Source organism: Athene noctua, chromosome 1, assembly GCF_965140245.1.
Source record: "Athene noctua chromosome 1, bAthNoc1.hap1.1, whole genome shotgun sequence".
Classification (NCBI taxonomy): domain Eukaryota; kingdom Metazoa; phylum Chordata; class Aves; order Strigiformes; family Strigidae; genus Athene; species Athene noctua.
Genome location: NC_134037.1, coordinates 179,303,593 through 179,324,693, shown reverse-complemented (window position 1 = coordinate 179,324,693; position 21,101 = coordinate 179,303,593). Strand labels below are relative to the sequence as shown.

At 35.9% G+C, this 21,101-nt stretch overlaps 1 protein-coding gene across 3 annotated transcripts in view; it reads left to right on the top strand.

Moving 5' to 3' along the window:
* The window catches only part of CDKL5 (cyclin dependent kinase like 5), a 138,332-nt gene that overhangs the window by 99,606 nt on the left and 17,625 nt on the right, over positions 1-21,101 (top strand). For 2 of the 3 annotated variants that reach the window (XM_074906597.1, XM_074906587.1), the window contains exons 10-14: positions 3,188-3,268; positions 7,678-7,838; positions 10,138-11,164; positions 14,559-14,664; positions 16,755-16,878. In XM_074906597.1, coding sequence (XP_074762698.1) covers positions 3,188-3,268; positions 7,678-7,838; positions 10,138-11,164; positions 14,559-14,664; positions 16,755-16,878 — 1,499 coding nt within the window. Of the gene's footprint in view, positions 1-3,187; positions 3,269-7,677; positions 7,839-10,137; positions 11,165-14,558; positions 14,665-16,754; positions 16,879-18,342; positions 19,461-21,101 lie in introns of those variants that run through there. The other variant, XM_074906606.1, reaches the window with a different exon arrangement.

The window sequence follows — 21,101 nt, the reverse complement described above, 5'->3', positions numbered from 1 at the left end:
GTTATGAGTCTCTGTTCTCATGCTGGATCAATGGTTTATCAGACATGTTGCTGCCTTCTTGGCCCCATCTGTGAAGTCAGGATACTAATGTTGACAACAGTGACGTATGCCTTCTAATACAGAGTTGGTTTTGAATACTGAAGTAAATCTGAATAATGGCTTAAACATGAAAAATACTACAAAAAATACTGGTCAGAATGTGGTATACTTTACTTAATTCATGGCAAAAATTTATTCAATGCTATAAGACAACCTGAAAAGTACATTTTTCTGAATGTAGCATAGAGCTTAATGGTGGAAGATTTTCTGTTGCATAACAGATAGAAGGTTTGCTGTGATCATGCAAATTATTATTTACAAGCTGGATCTGGCACTGGATATTCACAAGATAGAAACTAGCCCGTGATGTGAAATTGTTTATCCATATGTTTAGTCTTTGTGAATTTCTGTATTACTGTAACTGTGATTACTACAATATTGTATCACAGGATTTAAAAAATTCTAATATGAACACTCCACTACCACATGCATATGTATACAGATGCATATTTGTGAACTTTGTCTTTTCTTCCTGCTTATTTCCTCCATGCTTATGTATTTATATATACACACAGTTTTACTCACTCCTGAGGTTTAGGGAGTATTTAGTGATCTCTTCTTAGTCCTTTTGAGGAAGAAAACATCCATGGTATGTTGGAGGCCCAAAGAAATAAAATAATATGAAATCAGAAAGTGCCAATAGGCTCATGCCTTTATAGAAAGTGTGAGTGGTAGCATAGGGCTGTAAATATTGTTCTACAAATAAATTATAAGGTGAATCCAAACAATCTGAACAATTCCAGTGAGTAGCCCTGCTTTGCATAGCTTTGGCACATTTTCATGTTTCCCTGATCATTCCAGATGTAAAATATTCTTTATGATGGTCATTCTACATAAAGACAGTAATATTTTGTCATTTGGTTCATGTAAAATGTGGAGGAAGCATGGATGCCTTGGTTCACCTAAGTTACTATTTAAGATCAACATAGCAGACTCGGACTTAAAAAAATTCTCAGTCAGTCATTAGTAAACAACTTCAAAAGAAAGTAAAGTAAAAATAAAAATACAGAGATTATTTAGGAGTAAACACATTCAAAATAAAGTCCTTTCATTTTCCTTCAAAACTTACATAATGTAATTTATGAAAAGTAATGCCAGTACAAACAACGGGCAGCAGTTCATAGTGATCTAATGCTTATGCACGTACAGTGCACATGCAGTGCATTTTGCTTCCAAATGACATGTATTTTTGGAAATGAGTGTTTGTACTAGGCTGCTGTTTAAAGATTAGGTTTGAAGCTAGTATTTAATCTGAGGAGAGTGAACGTGTAAATATGTGCACCTAACTGTAACAATCCCTAGATGTAGGTGAGAGCTGAAAAATGCACAAGTGAAGGTAAAGTCTTTAAGACTTCCATTTTAGATCAAACATACAGTTCTCAAATGTTTTTATACTATAGCAAACTTCCACATAAAATGTTTGTTTATCTTCATGCTTGTTGGGTTTTTTGGTTGCTGTTGTCTGTCTTAATCACTAACTTGAATGTGATTCTTTTCTTGTATTTTCAGTGATTTTTAACTGTAACTCAGTATTTTCTGTGGGTATATTTTACGTACGACTTGAGCCCATTTGGTCATACATTGATTTATGTACCAGTAGATGAGAACACTGCATGCTTCCTATTGTCAGTGCTCTTGCTTTGCTGTGTTAGCTTAAGAGGACTTTTCAGTGATTTTTAACTGTAACTCAGTATTTTCTGTGGGTATATTTTACGTACGACTTGAGCCCATTCGGTCATACATTGATTTGTGTACCAGTAGATGAGAACACTGCATGCTTCCTATTGTCAGTGCTCTTGCTTTGCCGTGTTAGCTTAAGAAGACTTCTTGGAAAATACGTAGGGTGTAGATGGGATCAAGCCAGGCTGCAGTTGAAACACTTGCATAGTATTAGGCAAATTCCACAACTCTGGGAACTGCTAACAAAATGTCTGGATCTCAGTTGTGTAGTTTTGGATAAACTGTGATTAATGCCAGTAGACTAGCTGATTGTTGTTTTGGTTTTGTTTATGTTTTCCAGAGGCTTCTCTGGTATTCAAATGTGTAATTTTCTCTAAAATCAGCATAAGTTGGATCCATAATGGTTTTTATGCCTCTGTTGAAAATCCAGCCTTAATTACTAATTCTGAAAACCCTGGCATATGTGTTTAGTTTTTAAATTTGAAGTTACCTCACTGAAATCCATTTATCTATTAGTTTGCAATCAGTTTAACAAGTGCCACAGTCTGGAAATGGATCTTTGTTTCTTTTCAACTCATTGTACTTGACATTATGTTATAGCAATGAAATGTTGAGAAACTTTTCTTTCATTTGATATAAAGAAAAGGTTCTGTCTTCATTGTATTTGACTCTTGCCTTGTTTACAAAACAAGTAAAAAAAAACCAATTCTGTGCTTTATTTTTTCTTTCTTCTGCCTGTCCTCCTCTTCTTTCTAGACAGGGCTAGTTTCAAATACTGCCTTCATGGGGTTTTGTCCAGACTCTAGTTGACAGAAGATGCCCGCCAGCAGTATGCCCTACGTCTCATGGTGTTGCCAGTTCTTACTGCATCATGACCACAGGAGTAATCCTGAAACTTAAACCTAAAAAAACCATTTTTTGGTTTTAAACTTAAAAAACGTTTTTGCTGTTTTTCACTAAAAACATTTTGGAATTTTCAGTTAATCTTTGATATTTGATTAGTTACTATATTTACACTCTCAAATTCTCTCAAAGCTATTTTAAATCTTTTTTTTAAATAAACATTACTTATTTCTGAATCTATTTTAAACCTCCCACCTCTTGTCAATCATAATGCCACAAACACATTTATAAATCTAAGTTGATTATTTCTCATTTGAGAGAGGTTTCTTAACTACCCTGCTAATGAATAATACTTTATTTGGTTGACTAAATGCATAATATACATTAACAGTGATTTGTTTCATTATAATGTTTTGTAATGTTTCATAAACTGTTTTTTCAGTGCATATGATTCCCATTAATTACATGCTTTGATTCACTGTGTAGCTTCTATTTTTAAAAAAAATTGTATTCATATATACCTTGTTTACATTCTCAGTATATTTATGCTGTATTATTTTTACAGTTTCCAGCAGTCAATCATCCACAGTCTTTAGAGAGAAGATACTTGGGAATTTTAAGTGGTGTATTGCTTGATCTTATGAAGGTAGGAAAATGTATTTTATTTTCTGTCTGTAATATGTAGGGAAAGATCTAAGTGACTTTTTATCTTTGTTTGCTAATATAATACACCTTAAAAGTACTTGTGAACTTCCGTTTGAGATATTTTGATATCATCATTGTTTGTAGCAAGGCTTGTTATTTCCTGGGTATCAGGAAAGTACCCCTTGCAAATGCCAGGAGAGTCTGTTCAAATTTGACTGATTTGATAAACAATACATAGTTCAGACAGAAGAATCTCCATCATTTGCAGCAATAGTCATTCACACTGATGTGCGTTCAGATGCACGAGTTACCTAGTAATGCTGGCGTATGATCTCTCAACCCATAATAAATTTAGATAATTACACAGAGTATTAGGCTAACCTGAGTTGTTGTTCATTTGTGGTTGGATAAGCATGAGTATGTGCACAGTTGTCAAAGACAAAGTTGATGCACAATATTTATGTATTTTTTTTACCTGAGCCCTTTATCTGCTTGCTGTCACTCACCTCTACATAGCTTGTATGTTAAGTTACTCTTAAGTCCTGTTTTGGAGCAAGTTAGCTAGTTACCCTTGGCCAAACTAGGATGTGGTACTCAAGATAGTTTCTTACAGGGGATAAGGAGAAGCTGGCTCCCCTCAAAATGGCCAAACATTGTAAAGCATTGTGCTATGAATTTGTGCCATATTCCTGAGTATGCAACACATATTATTGTCCTTCTTACTGTACTATAAAAACATCACCATGGTAAGCTACAGTAGAACCTCCCATTATTTCATCCACAGTAAGCTGAAAAAAAAAAGTCAGTGTCAAAACTTAGGTTTAGCATCACAGGGGTACCACCTACAAATTAAAGGCAATCTGGAACAAATATGAAGCATGGATGTGACTAATCAACTCTAAATGATTTGTGTGGTCCCAAGCCCATCTGCATTAGTTGTCTCAGAAACCAGAGGTCATCCGCTTTGGGGTATACTTGGGTGTTTACTTGCTTTTAGTAGTATTGATGTAGCCAGCATAAATCCACCAAATTTATTTTGTACTCCTCAGCACAACACAACTGGTTCAAGTAACTTTCATTTAATCTCCCCGCCTTATGAAGAGAGTCAGCATAACTTTTATCTTGGTTTCATTGAGTCTGCAAAGTTAGGTACCTTGATGAATGTAATTGCTTGTTTTGGTATTAGACATTCTCCTCTCTTTTCTAATTCATGGATATTTTTTTCTGGCATCATAGTTAACTGTAGTTCAAACTGTAGTAGCATATATTGCAGAACAGCAACTTCAAGATCATTGTTCAGACCATTGTTACACCTGCTGGGGCAGGGTTTCTTTTCATTTTATCCTAATTTTTATGTTATATCTCAATGCTTTTGGTTCTTTTAGTGTGATTTAAAAGTTAACAAAGTTGTGGAATGAAGCACTTGAATTTTAAGGAAACAGGTTTCCCAGTAATTCCATTCCACTTTAATTCTTTTAAACTTTTCTGTCTGTATTTCTCCAAGATAAGAAAGGTCAGGGATTCTGTAGAGAGGACATTTTGTGTTTGACCTACATTATTTAATTCTGGAGTTGAAACATTGTTAAAGAGTGAGCAAAAGACTACAAGAAGAGAACAGAAGAGACTTGTGGTTAAATTGCATGCTACAAATTCTGCACATACTTTGCTGTATGCCTCTCTCCACACTGGACAGTCTGGCACATGTCCACACTTGGTGTGTTCCTCATTATCTGCATTCCCCGGGACCTCAGGTCTGATTACTAGATTACTGAATAACCCACACTTCAATTTATGCCAGCTAAAGTAGTGAGTTATTGATACCTCTATTTAGAGAGCAGTTCTGGACTAGATGAATGAAGAGGCAGATTTTTGGCCCTGTTGCTTTGTTGCTTCTCTCCTTCACAAATCATGGTGTTTCGTAAGCTTGCATTTGGGAGTTGGGAGCTGGTTTTGCATGTGATGACTTGGGCAAAAAAGGACAGGCTTTTTCATGTCATCTGTCATTCAGATGTCTCCCACATTCAGCAGCAGACATGCATCTTCTCTGAGCTTCCATTTACTTGTAGAATACTTGTAGAACCCCTTCTCTTTACCCTTGATGTTTTTCACTTGCCTTAGGTCCAGCTGGACTTTGATCTTCCCAAGTGGCCTATGCTTTGTGCTACCGCAGTGCTTTTTTGGTCCTTCTTTGTATCCTGTCTTGCTTCTACTTCTTATACACTCACATTTTGCATTTTTATCCATTAAGAAACTCCCTGTTTAGCCAACCTGATCTTATGCAAAAATTTGTGGTCTTCTCTACAATGAGATGCATTTTCCTCTCAAGAGGAAAAACTCAAGAACTCTCAAGAAATTTTCTTTAAAAATCAAGTGTCTCACCTGGACAATTTTCCTCTGGTGGCAGTTTTTTCAGAAGTTTCTGTCCAGTTATTCCCTATAGAAGCTGAAGTTTGCTCTCTGAAGTCCTGGGTCCTATTCCTGATGCTTATCTTCCCACCCTTTGAATCCTAACTGTAATCATCTCACGGGCACTACAGCTTAGACTGTTTTCTCTTGTCAGATTCATCACCAGTACTTTACTGTTGGTGAGCAGCAGGTCGAGTAGAGAGAAGTCATACCCTTGGCTGATTTGACTTTCCAGCAGCTGCACTACAAAATTGCCACTGACATAGTCGAGAAATCTCCTGGATCATCTATACAGGCTGGTTGTCTGGGTAGTTGAAGTCTGCCATGGGCATGAGGACCTGTGATCAGGAGACTTCTGCTTGTTGTTGTAGAGAGTTGTCCTCTTCATCTTCTTCATGCTCTTCAATGCATGGTTTGTAGCAAATTCCCACCATAACATCACAAATGTTGCTTTCCCTTCTGATCCTGATCCAGAGACTGTCAGTGAATACACCTTCTGTTTCATGCTGACATTTGATACCATTCAGGAACTCAATTATATGGAGTGTCACTCTTCTTCCACCCCCTCCTTCCTTCTGAAGCCAGCTGTAGCCACCAGTGACCATGCCTCAGCCATGAGCCCTGTCCCACTACTTCTCTGTGATTCCAGGCAGGTTCACAGCCTTGTGATTCCCTATGGACTTTCAGTTCACCTTGCCTGTGGTACAGGCTCTGCAAGTTAGTGAGGGTATAGGCATTTGAGGGAAGCCTTTGGACATACTCTTTTCTAAGGAGAAATGGTGGAAATCACATGTGGGCTGCTTGTGTTGTTTGGCTATTTGAGCCACTGTAGTGATGAGCACCAGAAAAAAGGGGGAAAGAAAAGGTTAAATCATTCAGTACATAGTTTGTCACTTGAGAAAGGAAGATACTGTATCACCAAACTACATAGGCATGCAGTTTGCCACTTGCGTTGTTTCCCAAGCATTTTCCATTTTGAAGTGAAGGGATTCTGTGAAGGGAAAAGCTAGTTTGTGATCAAGTGGCTGAATACTCTGTTAATGCATGTACAGATATGCATTGTGTGTGTGTATACACGTACATATATGTGCATAGAATTGTTCTCTATTCAACTGATGTGAACTTTAAAAAATAGATATTCTTTTAGCCATTCTTTTATAACCATTCAATCCTGGCTGACAGCCGTGCATGTTCAAATGTTCCAAGATATTCTTGTATTGCCCTGTTCCTGCAAGAAACCTTTCAAGCTTATCAAAATACCCAACCTACTGGTTTTCAGTTTTGTGATTAAATATTTTCTACATGTCAGAAAGTGTTTAGAATCACAGCAGATCTAACAGAATTATAAGGCAAATGTTACGTTGAGTGTGTTGTAAACAGTTTAGATGATTCTTTAAAAATATGGGTGGACTTGAACCCTATAAGTAAAAACCAGAACTCTTATTTTGTATATTTTTAAAAATGCTAACTTTAAGAGACTATTTTTGTTTGTATAAGAATGTACCCGTATGCTGGTTCTGTTTGTTTGTAAAGCCTGTTTCGTTGTAGCATTTTATTACTGGTAAATTTTATATTTTTAATTGTAAACAGCATCTTGTAAGGTATATCCTGGAAAATGTGTTTAAAATACATATATTTTAAACATGTATAGGTATATACATAAAACATATTTTTAAATTTTCAGATTTTTTAAATTTTAAACATTTTAAGCACACATATGTATGTATGTGTATATATATTAATTATATACATATAGCACATATGTTTCATAACAAGCAAGGCTGAGGCCTTCCCTCTCTTAAGTAGAACATAGGTTTTGTAATTGTTTATTCTGTATCATACGTAGTTTAATGGAACATGAAATTATTCTAGCAGTTACATCTAATCATAGAAACTCTGGACATCAAAAAAAACCCAAACCAATAATGTTCTTTATTTTGTTACATTTTTTGCTGATGCAAATAGAGATACTAACATTTACACTTCTGGATTTGTTTTCCAAAGAACTTACTGAAGTTAGATCCAGCAGATAGGTATTTGACAGAACAATGTTTGAACCATCCTTCGTTTCAAACCCAAAGACTCTTGGATCGCTGTGGAAGCTCACCTTCACGGTCAGCTAAGAGAAAACCTTACCACGTAGACAGCAACACATTGTCTAACAGGTAAACGTAGTCATGTCATCATCATCACTGATATTTGCTCTGCCAATGGGTGTTGCTATCATGCTTACATACAACATCATCTACAAGAAAAAAAAAGTTGTTGTTTGACAGTTTAGGCACATTGAGATGTATATACTGTTCCATGTTGCCTCACTGAATAAAGGAAGTAGACACAGTTATACTGTATTCTAACTATTCAAACCAAAATTTTTGATAACTTGCTGCATCAGGCTGAATGTTTCTTGAAAAAAGCCAAATACAATGTTCAAACTGTTTCTGTGTTATGATAAAGGAAAAATAAGTTGGCTTACCTGTCTTTAAAAAGTTATCCTTTTTCTTGAATGGCAGTAGGAATTTTGTGGCTTTGAGGACATCTCAGATTCCAAAGGAATGCTCGTTTCTTTGGAATGCTACCATTACTGTATATGTGCAAATCTGTCCAAGGTTTTGGTATTTTAAAGTTCAAAATTCACAGAGATTTTTAGCAGCTAAACATCCTGAAAATCACATGCATTGATCATGCTCCAAAGTGAGAACAAACAAAATTTTGTCTGCAGTTGCAGTTATGAATCAGTCTAGTCTACTTGAACTTAAAGCAAGATGTATTTGCTCAGTGACTCCCTTGTTGGACAAACATAGCTTGAGAGAAGCCACTTGATTTTAATACGTCAACAAACCAGGTAAACCAGGTTTGCGGGTGGATAAAATACTTCACCACAAAAAGCCTCATGGTACTCATCTGACAAAAGCTTTCCTAAAGGTCACCCTCTGAAGTATGCAGAATGATAGTGGCTTTTAATCCTAGCCATGTTTTTCTTTAGCTCTCCTGTGAGATTCAAAAAATTACTCCCCATTTTAAGATTTGGGATGATGACATTTACAATCTATACTTTTTCAGAGATAGACACCAAAAAGTTTTAGCTGCCCTTATAGGTATTTAGGATAGAAGTTTTACCATCAGAGGTGTGGCATCAGAAAGGAAAACCTAGATCCATGGGAAGCTTCTTTTCAAAAAGGCTTGCCTAGCCACTTGATTTATAATTACTAGGTACCTTATGTCTCTAAGTTTAAAAAAAGTATGCTGCCTTTTAACTAAAAGATATTTTAAACTGTCATTAAAATTGCTAAATTTCTAGAAACTGTAAAAGGGTACGTAATTAGATGACTGAAAATGGGTAATACAAAAATCCTAGGTATAAAAATGGCTAGTATTATCCAATCATAATTATCAGCAAGAACAACAAGGTACAAACTCATCTGTACAGTGAGCTCTCACTTTAACCCTCAGTGAGTTACATTATCATAGATTTGATACAAAAATAAGTTAAGTGCTCATAGCTGCCTAGGTCTGTCAAAGCTGACAAGTACAGCTGCAGCACTGCTCAGTCATGGCTCGTTTGTAATGCCAGCATAAGCCCAGAAGCAGAACTGGTTTTATGCCAGAAAGCCCGCTCATATAAATTCAGGCAGAGTGTTTGCAGAACCAACTCCTATCTCAGTCCCGTATTCCAGGAGAGCTGGAAAGGGGAGTAGAGGTTAAGGACATTACCAAGTAGCTCTGCATCAAGTTGGTCTGGTTGCAGAGCATTTCGGGGGCAGGTTTGAGAATGAGTTAATGTGCCGAGAACTGCGATAGTGCCAAGATGCACAAAAGTTAGGGTTCCTGTTGTAGAGCTGGGTTTGGGTTTGGTGTTACAGGGCTTGCTGTGAGCTCAGGTTCACTCCATATGGATGTCTTTATCAGCACCATAACCTCTTTTCCCCCTTCCTCTCCTCTACCTTCCCCCTCCAAATTAGCCATACATTAGATGGCCTGGAGCATTGATTGTATCAGGTTTTTTTGACAGTACTGACATACCTTATTGTTCTACCTTCACTTTGATATGCCAGGTGTATTTAAGATCTTTTTCCACAGATACAGAGCTAATTTTCCTGATGTAGTGCTTACATTATTGATGTGCATATATATTAATCACACACCTGCATAAATGTGTAAATATATGTTCGCATTTCTATGATTGGATTTTATATCTTCCTTTTTTTAGTCAGCAAAAATCTGTTAACCAAAGCTGAGTTTGTCTATCAGGATATAACCAGAAAGAAATAACAATGCGCTAACACCTTCAAATCTGTTATTTTAGTGGAACTTCTCATGTTGGCAGTATTTGACCTTACTTCAGTTAAATTTTGTGGTTTTAAATGGCACCTCCTTTCTGAAATGAGTGTACTTTTGTTAAAGTTACTAATACATGACTATGTAATCTGGTATATTAATGCTTCTTTATGCATTTTAATGTAGAAATCAAGCCAGCAAAAGTTCTGCTTTGCAGTCACACCACAGATCAAACAGCAAGGATATACAGACGCTAGGGGTTGGCGGGCCAAGAGAAGAGGGTCTTCCAGCAAATGAAAGCTTTTTGAATGGAAACCTTCCTGGAGCTGCACACAGTCCAATGCATGCAAAAAAATCAAGCAACACACCTGGATCTGGCAACAAGGATCTAGCCAATAATAACATGCCACATCTTCTCAGCCCAAAGGAAACAAAGGCAAAAACAGAATTTGATTTTAACGTGGACCCAAAAAGTTCTGATGGTTCAGGCACAAAGTACCTGAAGTCTAACACCAGATCTCAGCAGAACCGGCACTCATTTATGGAAACTTCTCAAAGCAAAACTGGGACACTGCAACCTGGTGATAAGCACAGTCGCCACAGCTATATTGATACTATCCCCCAGTCTTCAAAAAGTCCTTCATATCGGACAAAGTCAAAGAGCCATGGGGTTCTGACAGACTCGAAATCCGTGGGCAACCTTTCTGAGGCCAGGGCCCAAGCTGCAGAACCAAACAGCAGTAGGTATTTTCCATCCAGCTGTATGGACTTGAACTCTCCTACCAGTCCAACTGCTCCTCGACACAGTGATAACAGAACTTTGCTGAGTCCATCCGGGAGGAATAACCGCAGCGAGGGTACTCTGGACACCCGAAGACCATCAACAAGACACTCCAAAACAATGGAGGAGTTAAAACTGCCAGATCACATGGATGGAAGCCATTCCCACTCTCTATCTGCTCCACATGAATCTTTTTCCTATGGTCTAGGTTATACCAGTCCTTTTTCTTCACAGCAGCGCCCTCATAGACACTCTATGTATGTGAGCCGGGACAGAGTGAGGTCAAAGGGCTCAGAGGGTGGCTTAAACATAGGGCAAGGGATGGCAGCCAGAGCAAACAGCCTGCAACTGTTATCTCCACAGGTGCAGCATAAGTCACTCACAAGATCTGTTGGCTCCTCACGAGAAGACTGTACGGAAGATGCTAATAGGGTTAGTTCAAAATATTGCTTGTTATGGAGGGCTTACCTTCCGTCCTTTACTCCATGTGGGGACAGTGTCCTGCTTTCTCTGTTCTGTTTGTTTACAGTTATTTATTTATTTGTCTTGTTATAGGCAAGGGATGTTGGAGGTTTTTTTCAGAAGGGCTAAATATTTCAAGTGCAAAATGAGAGGCTATTTTAAAAAATGAACTGTGACTACCATTCTCTTAAAGTGCTGGAATGTGAGAACAGAAAAACTTGTCTCTGAAGTTAAAATTTCATTAGTGGTTCCTGGTCTTTGGTTACATTTGCTGATGTCATTTTTATCATATTGGTTTGCTTAATTAACATTCTCATTTGTGCTTTTATTTAGCTTTTCTTGTATGTATTTCTGTTATGGCTGCTAATGTTAATTTTTGAATTGTGAGCTAGCAGGACATTGTTGCTGAAATGCTGTAATTTACTATAAGAATATCAAAATTCGCAATATTTCTCTTGATTACTATGATAAATATCTGGGGTAGTCTAGAGATTTTATATTGGAGAAGCCACTCGTAAATTGACTCCTTACAGTGATTACCATCACTAGATACCTTGTTGTGGTTTACTGTGAACATTATTTAATGAGGAAGGGTAGTTCGGTGTTGATTTACATTCCTTACACAACAGTTCTGAATTATCCAATGTTTTACACATCAGATGCGTAAAGATGACTGTATTTGTTCCCAAATCTTTAGGCTGCTATACCATTGATCCACATTGGAGCAAAATGGTGCAGAAAGACATACAAAAATGAGTGTTTGTTTCTCTACACGTACATCTGTGATAAAGTGACTTCTAAGGAGAGAACACCTAGTTCAGATTTGTTGACAAATTGAAGGAAGTCCAAGAGCTGCAAATATTAAGGTCTAAAAATTATGCTGTATGTGAGAGACTAAAAAACTGCCTACTTAGTATATGTAAGAAATATGTGTAGCTGATTTGACAGTGGTCTGTAAGTACCATAAAAAAGAGTTTTTAGGTAGTGGTTGACTCTTCAATCCAGTAGAGATGAAAAGGCATGTTTTTTCATACTTACCACATTTACTTCATTCAGGGTTATGTGTATTCACACATGAGAAAAGATCTCATCAAAATAGGAGAAATACAACGTAATAATTTTTTTTTAAGAGCTACTTAGAAGGGATTACAGCACCTCCATTTCAAAACCGTGGGGTTTTGTTCTTTGTGTAGTCATTTTTCTCTCATTTCAGTCAAGTTAAATGTTACCTATTCTTAAGGTTGTTACTGTAGAAGGGCAATAACACCAACATTTGAGGTTTTGATAATAACAGCTCGTGCTACCTTGTATTTTTCAGTTCATTAGGATCTTTTTCTGCATTGTGTAGCAGATATTAATTTGATAAATAATTTTTAATTTTGTTTCATATTATGTAGAGGCAGATTGTTTTCATCATATCATTCTTTGACTTTTGACAATTGGTTGACAAATTTTTACTTTAATTAGAAAAATTGATGTATATTTTAATGCATATGTTTTTGTTCATCTTCATTCGCTTTGGAATGCCTAATCATTTGTAAAGAACTTGCTTTTCTTTCTTATGGTCAGTGGTTTTAAAGCTAAGACTTCAATTTATGCTTTTAAATTTGTATTTTAACCATGAGAAATCTGAAAGGAAAAATACTCTTCTGAAATAGATGGCAGTTGAAGTAAATTCACAAATCTGTTTTTGTTTGTTTATACTACTTTCAATAACAAATCTGCATTAAATTGTCAATCTTCTTATGCCCATAAAGGCATTTTCACAAAGAAATAATTCTTTGGCTTATTCCTATCCCTTTTTTTTCTTTTTTTTTTTTTTTTTTTTCCTCTACATTCTGCATTAGAAATCAGAAAATTTCACTTCCTTCAGGATTACTGAATTAAAAGATCAGGAATAACCTAAATGTTCTCAAAGAGTCTTTGTTCTTTTTCTGTTACTTTTTTTTCCCAGTCAGTTTGAACTGGTTCCCTCTCTCTGCTCATATTTTGTGACATTTCCTCACTTCCATGTTCCTAGTTTCTCACTGATTTTCTCTTTAGCTCTACCAAGTATTTTAAAGAAAAATATTATTTAAATCTTACTTAAAAAACAAACAAACAAACAAAATTGCATTCGATATTAGTTTCGAGGCTTTTGAAGTCTCAGTACAACTCTTTTGGTTTAAGGGTTCTTTTTAATTTTAAATTAAATGTACACCAATGGAGGCAAGCAGAAGAAAATCAAGTACAATTTGCTGTTACAGTCTCATATTTGTAACTTAACTGCTGGCAAAGAAAAAGCATATTACACAAGTAGTAATTTGTCAAAAGCTTCAGCCTCTTGTGAATTTTAGAAGAATCAAACTGTGATGTAAAGCATTGTTTTAGCTGCACTTCTTGTCTTGGCACAGTTTCAAGGGTTATTTTGTCTGTGACAGTGAGGTCAGATCTTCATTAATAAAATGCAAAATAGATTTTGCAAATCACCATATAGTGAATTGAAATCCCAGTTTTTACTTCTGGTTGGGACTTTTGTGATTCTGTTTTTTAACCTTTGTCATTCTTGGACATTGCAGATTTAAATTCATATAGGGGTTTCAGTACAGTTTCCTGTGGGGTCTTGTAGAGAGCATTGAATTTTTCCAGTCAGTCCATACTGTGGGAAAAATTGCAGCATCTAGTTCATTTAAGAGTGGAGTTAAGACATATTTGGTGACAAACTACATGCATATGGATGTTTCTAAGGGTTTACTTAAGCTTTTGCTTGAAGTACTTCCAGGAAGAACTGTATTCAGGAAAACAGAGTAAATCATATTCTTTTTGCTATCTGGTCTGACTTAACTATTTAGCTTATAGATTTCTTAGTTCAGGGACTATGTCTTTATTTTGCATACGGAACATCTTATGACTGTTGGTACCTCTAAGTACTACTGTATAACAGCTGGTAAGAAATAGTGCTTTGGTGTTGCAATTATCACCAATTATATGCATCTCCTGTTTGCTTTTTAAAACCTGCCAGTAGCAGAGTGACCAGATTCCATCAGAAATTAATTTAACAACGCCTCCAGTAAAAGATTTCTCCAGAGGTGTTACAACTGCATTTCATTCAGAGCAAAAATCTGAGGGTCTGAGTCATGCTCAAGTCTATAAAATTAAAAATAAGAGGCAAAATTTTGTCAGTGCTATTTTTGTCATTTTGGAAATAGAAAGCAAGCAGCAAAATGAAATAATTATTGATTACATAGTCTGGATTTGATATTGGCAGTTATTAATAACATGAAAGGAAAATTGTGTAAGGTTAAGTTCAGGGTTTCTTGCTTATGTATGTTGGTTTAAAACTGCAAACCTTTCATTTTAAATAATTGATTGTTCCTTTGTTTAGGGTGGAGCATATCATGATCCACACACAGAAGATGGAGCATCTACTAAGGAAAATAGAATTCTGTATAATGACCCTGTTCCGAGAAGAGTTGGCAGCTTTTACAGAGGTAATTTTATGATGGATCTTTCAAAAATTAAAGAAGAATTTTAACATGGAATATAAATTAAGTAGTAGAAATGGAGAACTAACATGAACAACTATAAAGGTGTATTGGAAAAAGAATTGTTGCCCCACTTTCAGAGACTGGGTTGACTTGCTAGGTTGTATTCAGTAACTGTGCTAGTGTCATATTATGTGCAAATGATAACTCACTTCGATTGAAAAGTATATCCAGTGCAGTACCTTGTAAAGCAGAAGATAATTTATCAGGGGGAGTTAGTATTGCCAGAATAAGCAATTCATTAATGTTTTTAATTTGTATTTTAAATTCTTATTAACAGCTTATTAACATTATCTAAAAACCTTTGTACTTGTAACGTATTGACATACTTACCATCTATTTCAGATACTGCGGAGCATGGAACTGTAATGCTAATTTTTCATTGCTTGAAACCTATGTTCATTTCTTTTGTTCAGACTTACAAAAGATCAGGGTGTCCTACAAGCAAAAGCACATTTAGATAATCCCAGTTCAGAATAAATAATAGAACAGGACTGTGCATGTGTATATATATATATATGTATGTATATATATGTGCTTGTGTGTATATATGTACACACAAATAGGTATTGTTCCATTATGGTACACAAAAGATGATGGGTTTTGAGCAGGTGCCTCACATCTAAACCTGGGTAATCCTTTTGAAAAATACAAGGATGATGAGAAGCTAATTAGTGTTCTGCAAGTGTTAAGAGTCTTGTGGGTTTCCCCTGAACCTTAAGAAGTCCCAGTCAGCTAAAATTTGATTATGAGTCACCTAATAACCATAAGCAGAGTCACAAACCTCCTTCTGATCCTCTTCAGGTTGATCAGTTGGCTGATAACCTCATTTAGACATGTTAAAATCTGCCAGTCCTTGCAAGTGTCCCATTGCAGTATTAAAATCTGTGAGCAGTATTAAAGCTTGTACTGTTTTGAGCAGTGCTTTTGAGTGTAAGGTTTGTAGCACATGCAACAGAGAATCCTTAAGAATCCTCAATCCTGAATTGCTTTTATTAATCGTTAAGACAATCCTAAAATTGGACATGGATTATCCTTTTTTTGTACATAGTAAAACAGAAGTTCAAGGAAGAATGACTTTCCATAAGACGTGTGCTAAGGAAACTGTAGGTCTGGGGTTTACTTGATTCCTTGTTATAAACTAGAGGTTTCTTCCTTTTTAGCTGTATCTATGAAACAAATATATTTTAGTTCAGACTTAATTGTTGCTTTGGAAAAAATACACTATATTTAAATAAAACATTGATAATAGTATATGCATAAACTATTGAAAGAAAATATTACTATGAAAAAAGTAAATTCATATTTACGCAGTTCTTTAAGTACTGGCTTAATAGAAAGGTTATTGGGATGTAATTTTGTACTATAACTTGAACAAAAACTTAAGAAATTCAGTTTTCATAGATAGTATAGTGTGATGCTGCAGTAATGCTGCAGCTAGTGTCTGATCAATTTTTAATCCAGTGCAGGTATTTCTGGTGATACTCATAATTCTAATACATGTATGTTCTAGGTATGTATAACCTCTTTTGAAACCCACAGTATGTCTGTTAGAAAAAAATATAATAACTGATTTTGGTAGTTTCATTTTTAGTGATTAATGTCTTAATTATATTAAAATCTGAAGTATTTTTTTTCAGGGTGGGTACTACCTTTTTTAAGGTCTAAGTGAAGACAAAGTATAAACTGTAGTATTTTGTGTCTTTAATATTTTTATTTTATTCTATTTCCTGTTTTTAAATATTGATTTCACTTGTGGCTCCCTACAGATAGAAATATTCTCAAATCTAATAACAACTTAGCTAAATTCTGATGATGGTCTCACAATGGTCTCATTTTACAACTAATATTACCTTGCAAGTATCACCGGGCAACAGCTTTCCGAACTGTTAAAGTATGGGTTTTTTCAGTCATGCATAAAGTACAACTGTGTCTTCACTCTTTTTTCTGTAAAAGAGGTAAAGAGGAAGCAAACAACTGAAAGATGGAATTTTTGGCAGAGCTCAATATCCATTGTTTGCTCTTTCTCTGTTCAGTTCCATCTCCTCGTCCAGAGAGTACGTACATAGAAAACAATGTGTCAAACAGAGCATCTGTGTTACCAGCAGACAGCAGCACGGTGGCAAACCACTCAAAGAGACAAACCACCTTTGATACCTGGTGAGTTGTTATTTACACAGATGTGTAGAGAATGGCAGGGAAAAAAAAGGGATTTTTAGCAGGAGGGGAAAAACCCCCACATTTTTCTCAAAATTTGCAACTGTCTATATGTGCTTAGTTGTTTCCTCTGACTATACTGACATAGCATTGCATGTTTTCTGTTCCCTTTTGGGTAACAAGAAATAATTCAGGACACCATCACACTGAATGCATTAAAGATTATATATTTTTGTCCAGTATTCCTGATTTTTTCCACTATTAATGTTCTGATAAAGATAATACAAAGTGCTTGTGTGAATATAGTATGGATAGCAATGCCATAGCTTCATCTGTGGATTCCAGAAGCATGAATTGTCAGACAAATGGAAAAAAAATCAAAATGCATGTTTCCATATATAAAATAGGACTGTATTAATGAAGAATATAATATTCACCCTACAATGGGGACTGCTGCTCTTTTTGCTTACGCACCACAGAAGGAAATGAGTACGTTCTATGGGAAAAATGGACTGAGCAACATCTTAATGGTGTATGTTGGTTTTTAAATATTAAAAGCATCACATGGCTCCATAATATATCATAGAACAATTAACTATAATTATTCTAATAGAATGACAGCATATGCATAGCTTTGCAAAGAGAAATATCTTAATTTTGTTGCTTTGAGTGCTGTTCAGTTCTAAAATAGTCTTAATCTACTTTGTTCAATCACAATAAAGCACACTTGAATAAAAATAAGCAAATGGAGCTTCAAAGGATTGGTGGGAGGAGTGGACTGCATGCATTCGCATGGTTCAGCTGTGCTTCGCACCACTCTCTGAAACACTGCTCTCTGAAAGTGGGATAAAATCACCCTATCTAAAGAACTGTTTCAGTGTTTTGTTGACTTAATGTGTTTTCACGAGAACAACCTGTGAATTATCTGCTTGAAAAAGAAAGGGGGTAGGGGGGAGTGGGGAAGGGGAACAACTGGTATTTCAGCTTGTCTTCAGGTTATATACCCATGTCAGTAATAGAAGATGTTCACTCCAGAACCCTTGTCACCTGCTCTGATTCACTAGAGTCTGCTTCCTGTCCTTCAGTAGCTCCACCTACAGCCATTTTGTGGAAGTTAGCTGAGGAATCCGGTCATTTATGTAAAAAGGTGGTACTTAAGTTGTGACTTATGTGGCTGAAGAAGGTATTTATTCCTGCTGTTGAACCCTTTTACATATTTTGTTGTCCTTCATATATGAATCTTTCTATCTTGCATATAACATAAACCAACTGAAATCTTGTTTTGCTTTACTTATCATTCAGCAGTATATTACCTTTTATTACGTGGTCACTGCAAAGAAACATGTAATGTTATTTTAACTCTGATCTGAAATAATAGCATATGTTACTAGAGCTGGTTGGGAATTTTTTGACTAAGTATTTTTTTTGCTTACAATGCCAAATTATCAAAACCAAAACTTTTCAAAGGAACAGACTGATATCTACTAACCTTTTATTGGGAAGACTCTTCAGCTCCGGGATGGAATTGCCAGTCAAAGCCAGAGATACACTCAAAATAACAAATATTCTGGGGTCAGTATTATTTTTTGGAATGTGAGAAACTCAAGTGCAGCGCCTTTGTTCTTTGTTATTTAAACCAGAGGCTTGAACCAAGATCTTAGATCTAACAAGTGAATGCCCTGAACCAGAAGGTAGAAGTTGTTCTGGAGTACGTTCTCTGTTTCCCTCAATATATTCTCTTGAAGCTGTTTCATCTTGTTGAAATAGTGAAAGGATCACAGAGATGATGAATATGGCCTATTGAGTAAGGCCCTTCATTAACTTTTGAGACAGTTAGATTTAAGTCCTTGCTCCAATTAATGTACTTAGATATTTTCACAAAGTGGAACAGCTCCTTTGAGAGAAGAACCCACTGAAGAACAAGCATTTCTTCTTACAAAATGGGAGGAATGGCAGTGCCTGCAACACCAAGTTACTGCTATTTTGGCATGCGTTTCTCTTTCTCTTTGCTTTTCCTACTCCCTGTTTTCCCGAAATGTTTCCTGCCCAGCTCTACATGTTAACTCTGTGCAAGTTGTCCTGGCAATGGTCTAATGTTGTTGCAAAATTGTTCTGTGCCATAAATGCAGCTTAATCAGACTCCTGAGTGATGTAGAGTCTATGTTCTTCTACTTGATTTTCTGTATAGAAGTTGTGTAAATGCTTATGAAAATCTTGAAAGCTCTAATGGAATGTGATTCTGCTTACATCAATTTTATGATGAAGTAAATATTTGATGTTTGACTGACACACGTAACAATTCATCTCAAATTATGAGTGACATGTATTCTGCCTGGACTTGCCACTACTGTAAAATATTGCTTCTCTCATACTATTGCTCTGTGTTGCCTTTCTTCTGTGAAAGATTTTGTGAATGTTTGCCAGACTGAATTGTCACAGATGTTCCCTTGTCTTTGTGTGCATTTCTTCACTCTGTCCCCACTGTCCTGCCACTTTAAAATAAAGATGTTATAAACTCGACTTTTGTCATCAGGTTTTACTCTTAAATTACTAGATCATTTCTGAACTTTAGGCAACATGATTTGAAAAAGGGCAAATTTTTCATTCTTCTAGAAAATCTTTTCTTTGCCAGAGTTTACTTTCCTGTAAATGACCGTGAACTTTTCCTTCTTGATACAGGAGTAAATGTTTTATTCTCTTTCACTTGCATGGGCTTTGTCTTGAGCTGAGCAAGATCAGTAGGTATAGGCAAGATGTTTAACTTTGTTCTGCCAGTGTGCTAAAATGTTGGCTTGAGTTATCTTTACCGTTGTTAGAGTTCTAAATATCTCTTTGGAATAAAGTCCAACATGCAGTATGTTCTCTCAACATCATACTGGAAGTGTTTGCATTGATTGCTTGCGAGATATTTGGGGACTTCTGGAAAGCTTTATTGTTTTAGACTTTTTATGTCCATATAAATGTATTAATTCTACAACAAACAGCTTGTCATACCTTCTCTAGCATATGTCATACCTTCCTGCAAAAATAATAAAAAGTAGAAATATCTATAATATTTATTATTATTATTTCTATATGCATATTATACGTATAAACACAAACTAACTCTGTCTTCGAGAAATGAACAAAAAAAGAACATCCTACTCTTAGTGTCAAAGGCTTACAATTATCTATCTGTCATTAATTTTCAAGACTCCAAAATAATACAGTATTTTGTAACATGACATGACTGGCTATAATATCTTAGTTTTAGTATTAGTGTAACAATGTAGTCACACTTAATGTTCCTGAAATGAGAAGGTTGCCAGTGTCTGAGCAAGCTGATTTAAAGCTTGTTCAGCAGTCTGCAGTACAACTGTTGCTGTACTGTAAGTACTTCCCAGGTCATTTGCAGAATTCTTGAATTTGTAAAAAATAACAGGAAATTTCAAATTTGTAACGTGAAAGCTTAAAAATCACCGGTGTGAGTTACAATGGTTTAGGCTTTAGGAATCTGCTCTGCATAATTTGAAGATAGCTTTCCTTATAGCTTTCCCTCTGACATTTCCTGCACAAGACTTTTGCACATGCATTGTCATCCAGTATGTTTGCTTTTATTCATCTATTTGGCAACATCAGAGCCTCCCTACCAGTCCTTTCTAGTAAACAGTGCCTCTTCTGTGACCCTTCCCCTGTCATTAGTTTTGTTTTGTTTTTTACTAAAAATTAGATGATGCAGTCTAATATTATTTGCAAGGAAGCTTTCCAGAATTTGTAGTCATCAATATTCTGTCCAAAAAATAAGCCTAGGGAAGTATACACTTTGTAAGTTTACAAGATCAACCACTTCCAAATTTTTCTGGTTACTAATTGTTGAACCAGACCGGGGCAGGAGGGAAGGGGCGAGGGCGTGTAAACAGTATGTGTGTGTACATACATTTATATGTATACTTATTTTAGTGATGACATAACGTTAGGTGATCTAGGGGCTTTAGTGGCTTCTGGGTGGTATTCTGTATGTAAGATATGAGATCTGGGTTTTATTCCAGTTAAATAATCCTCCTTTCCATGTGGAAAAAAAATTTAAAATTACAGCTCCAAGCAAAGTTCAGATTTGATCTTTGATTTTTAAGCTTTCAACGCCAGGCTTTTAGACCATGAAGTTATACTATGGGCTTCAGCTTGTGGGACTGAGATTCTTACCTTAAGTAAACCATCTATTTGAGGTGTGTCATTAGTTTCGGTCA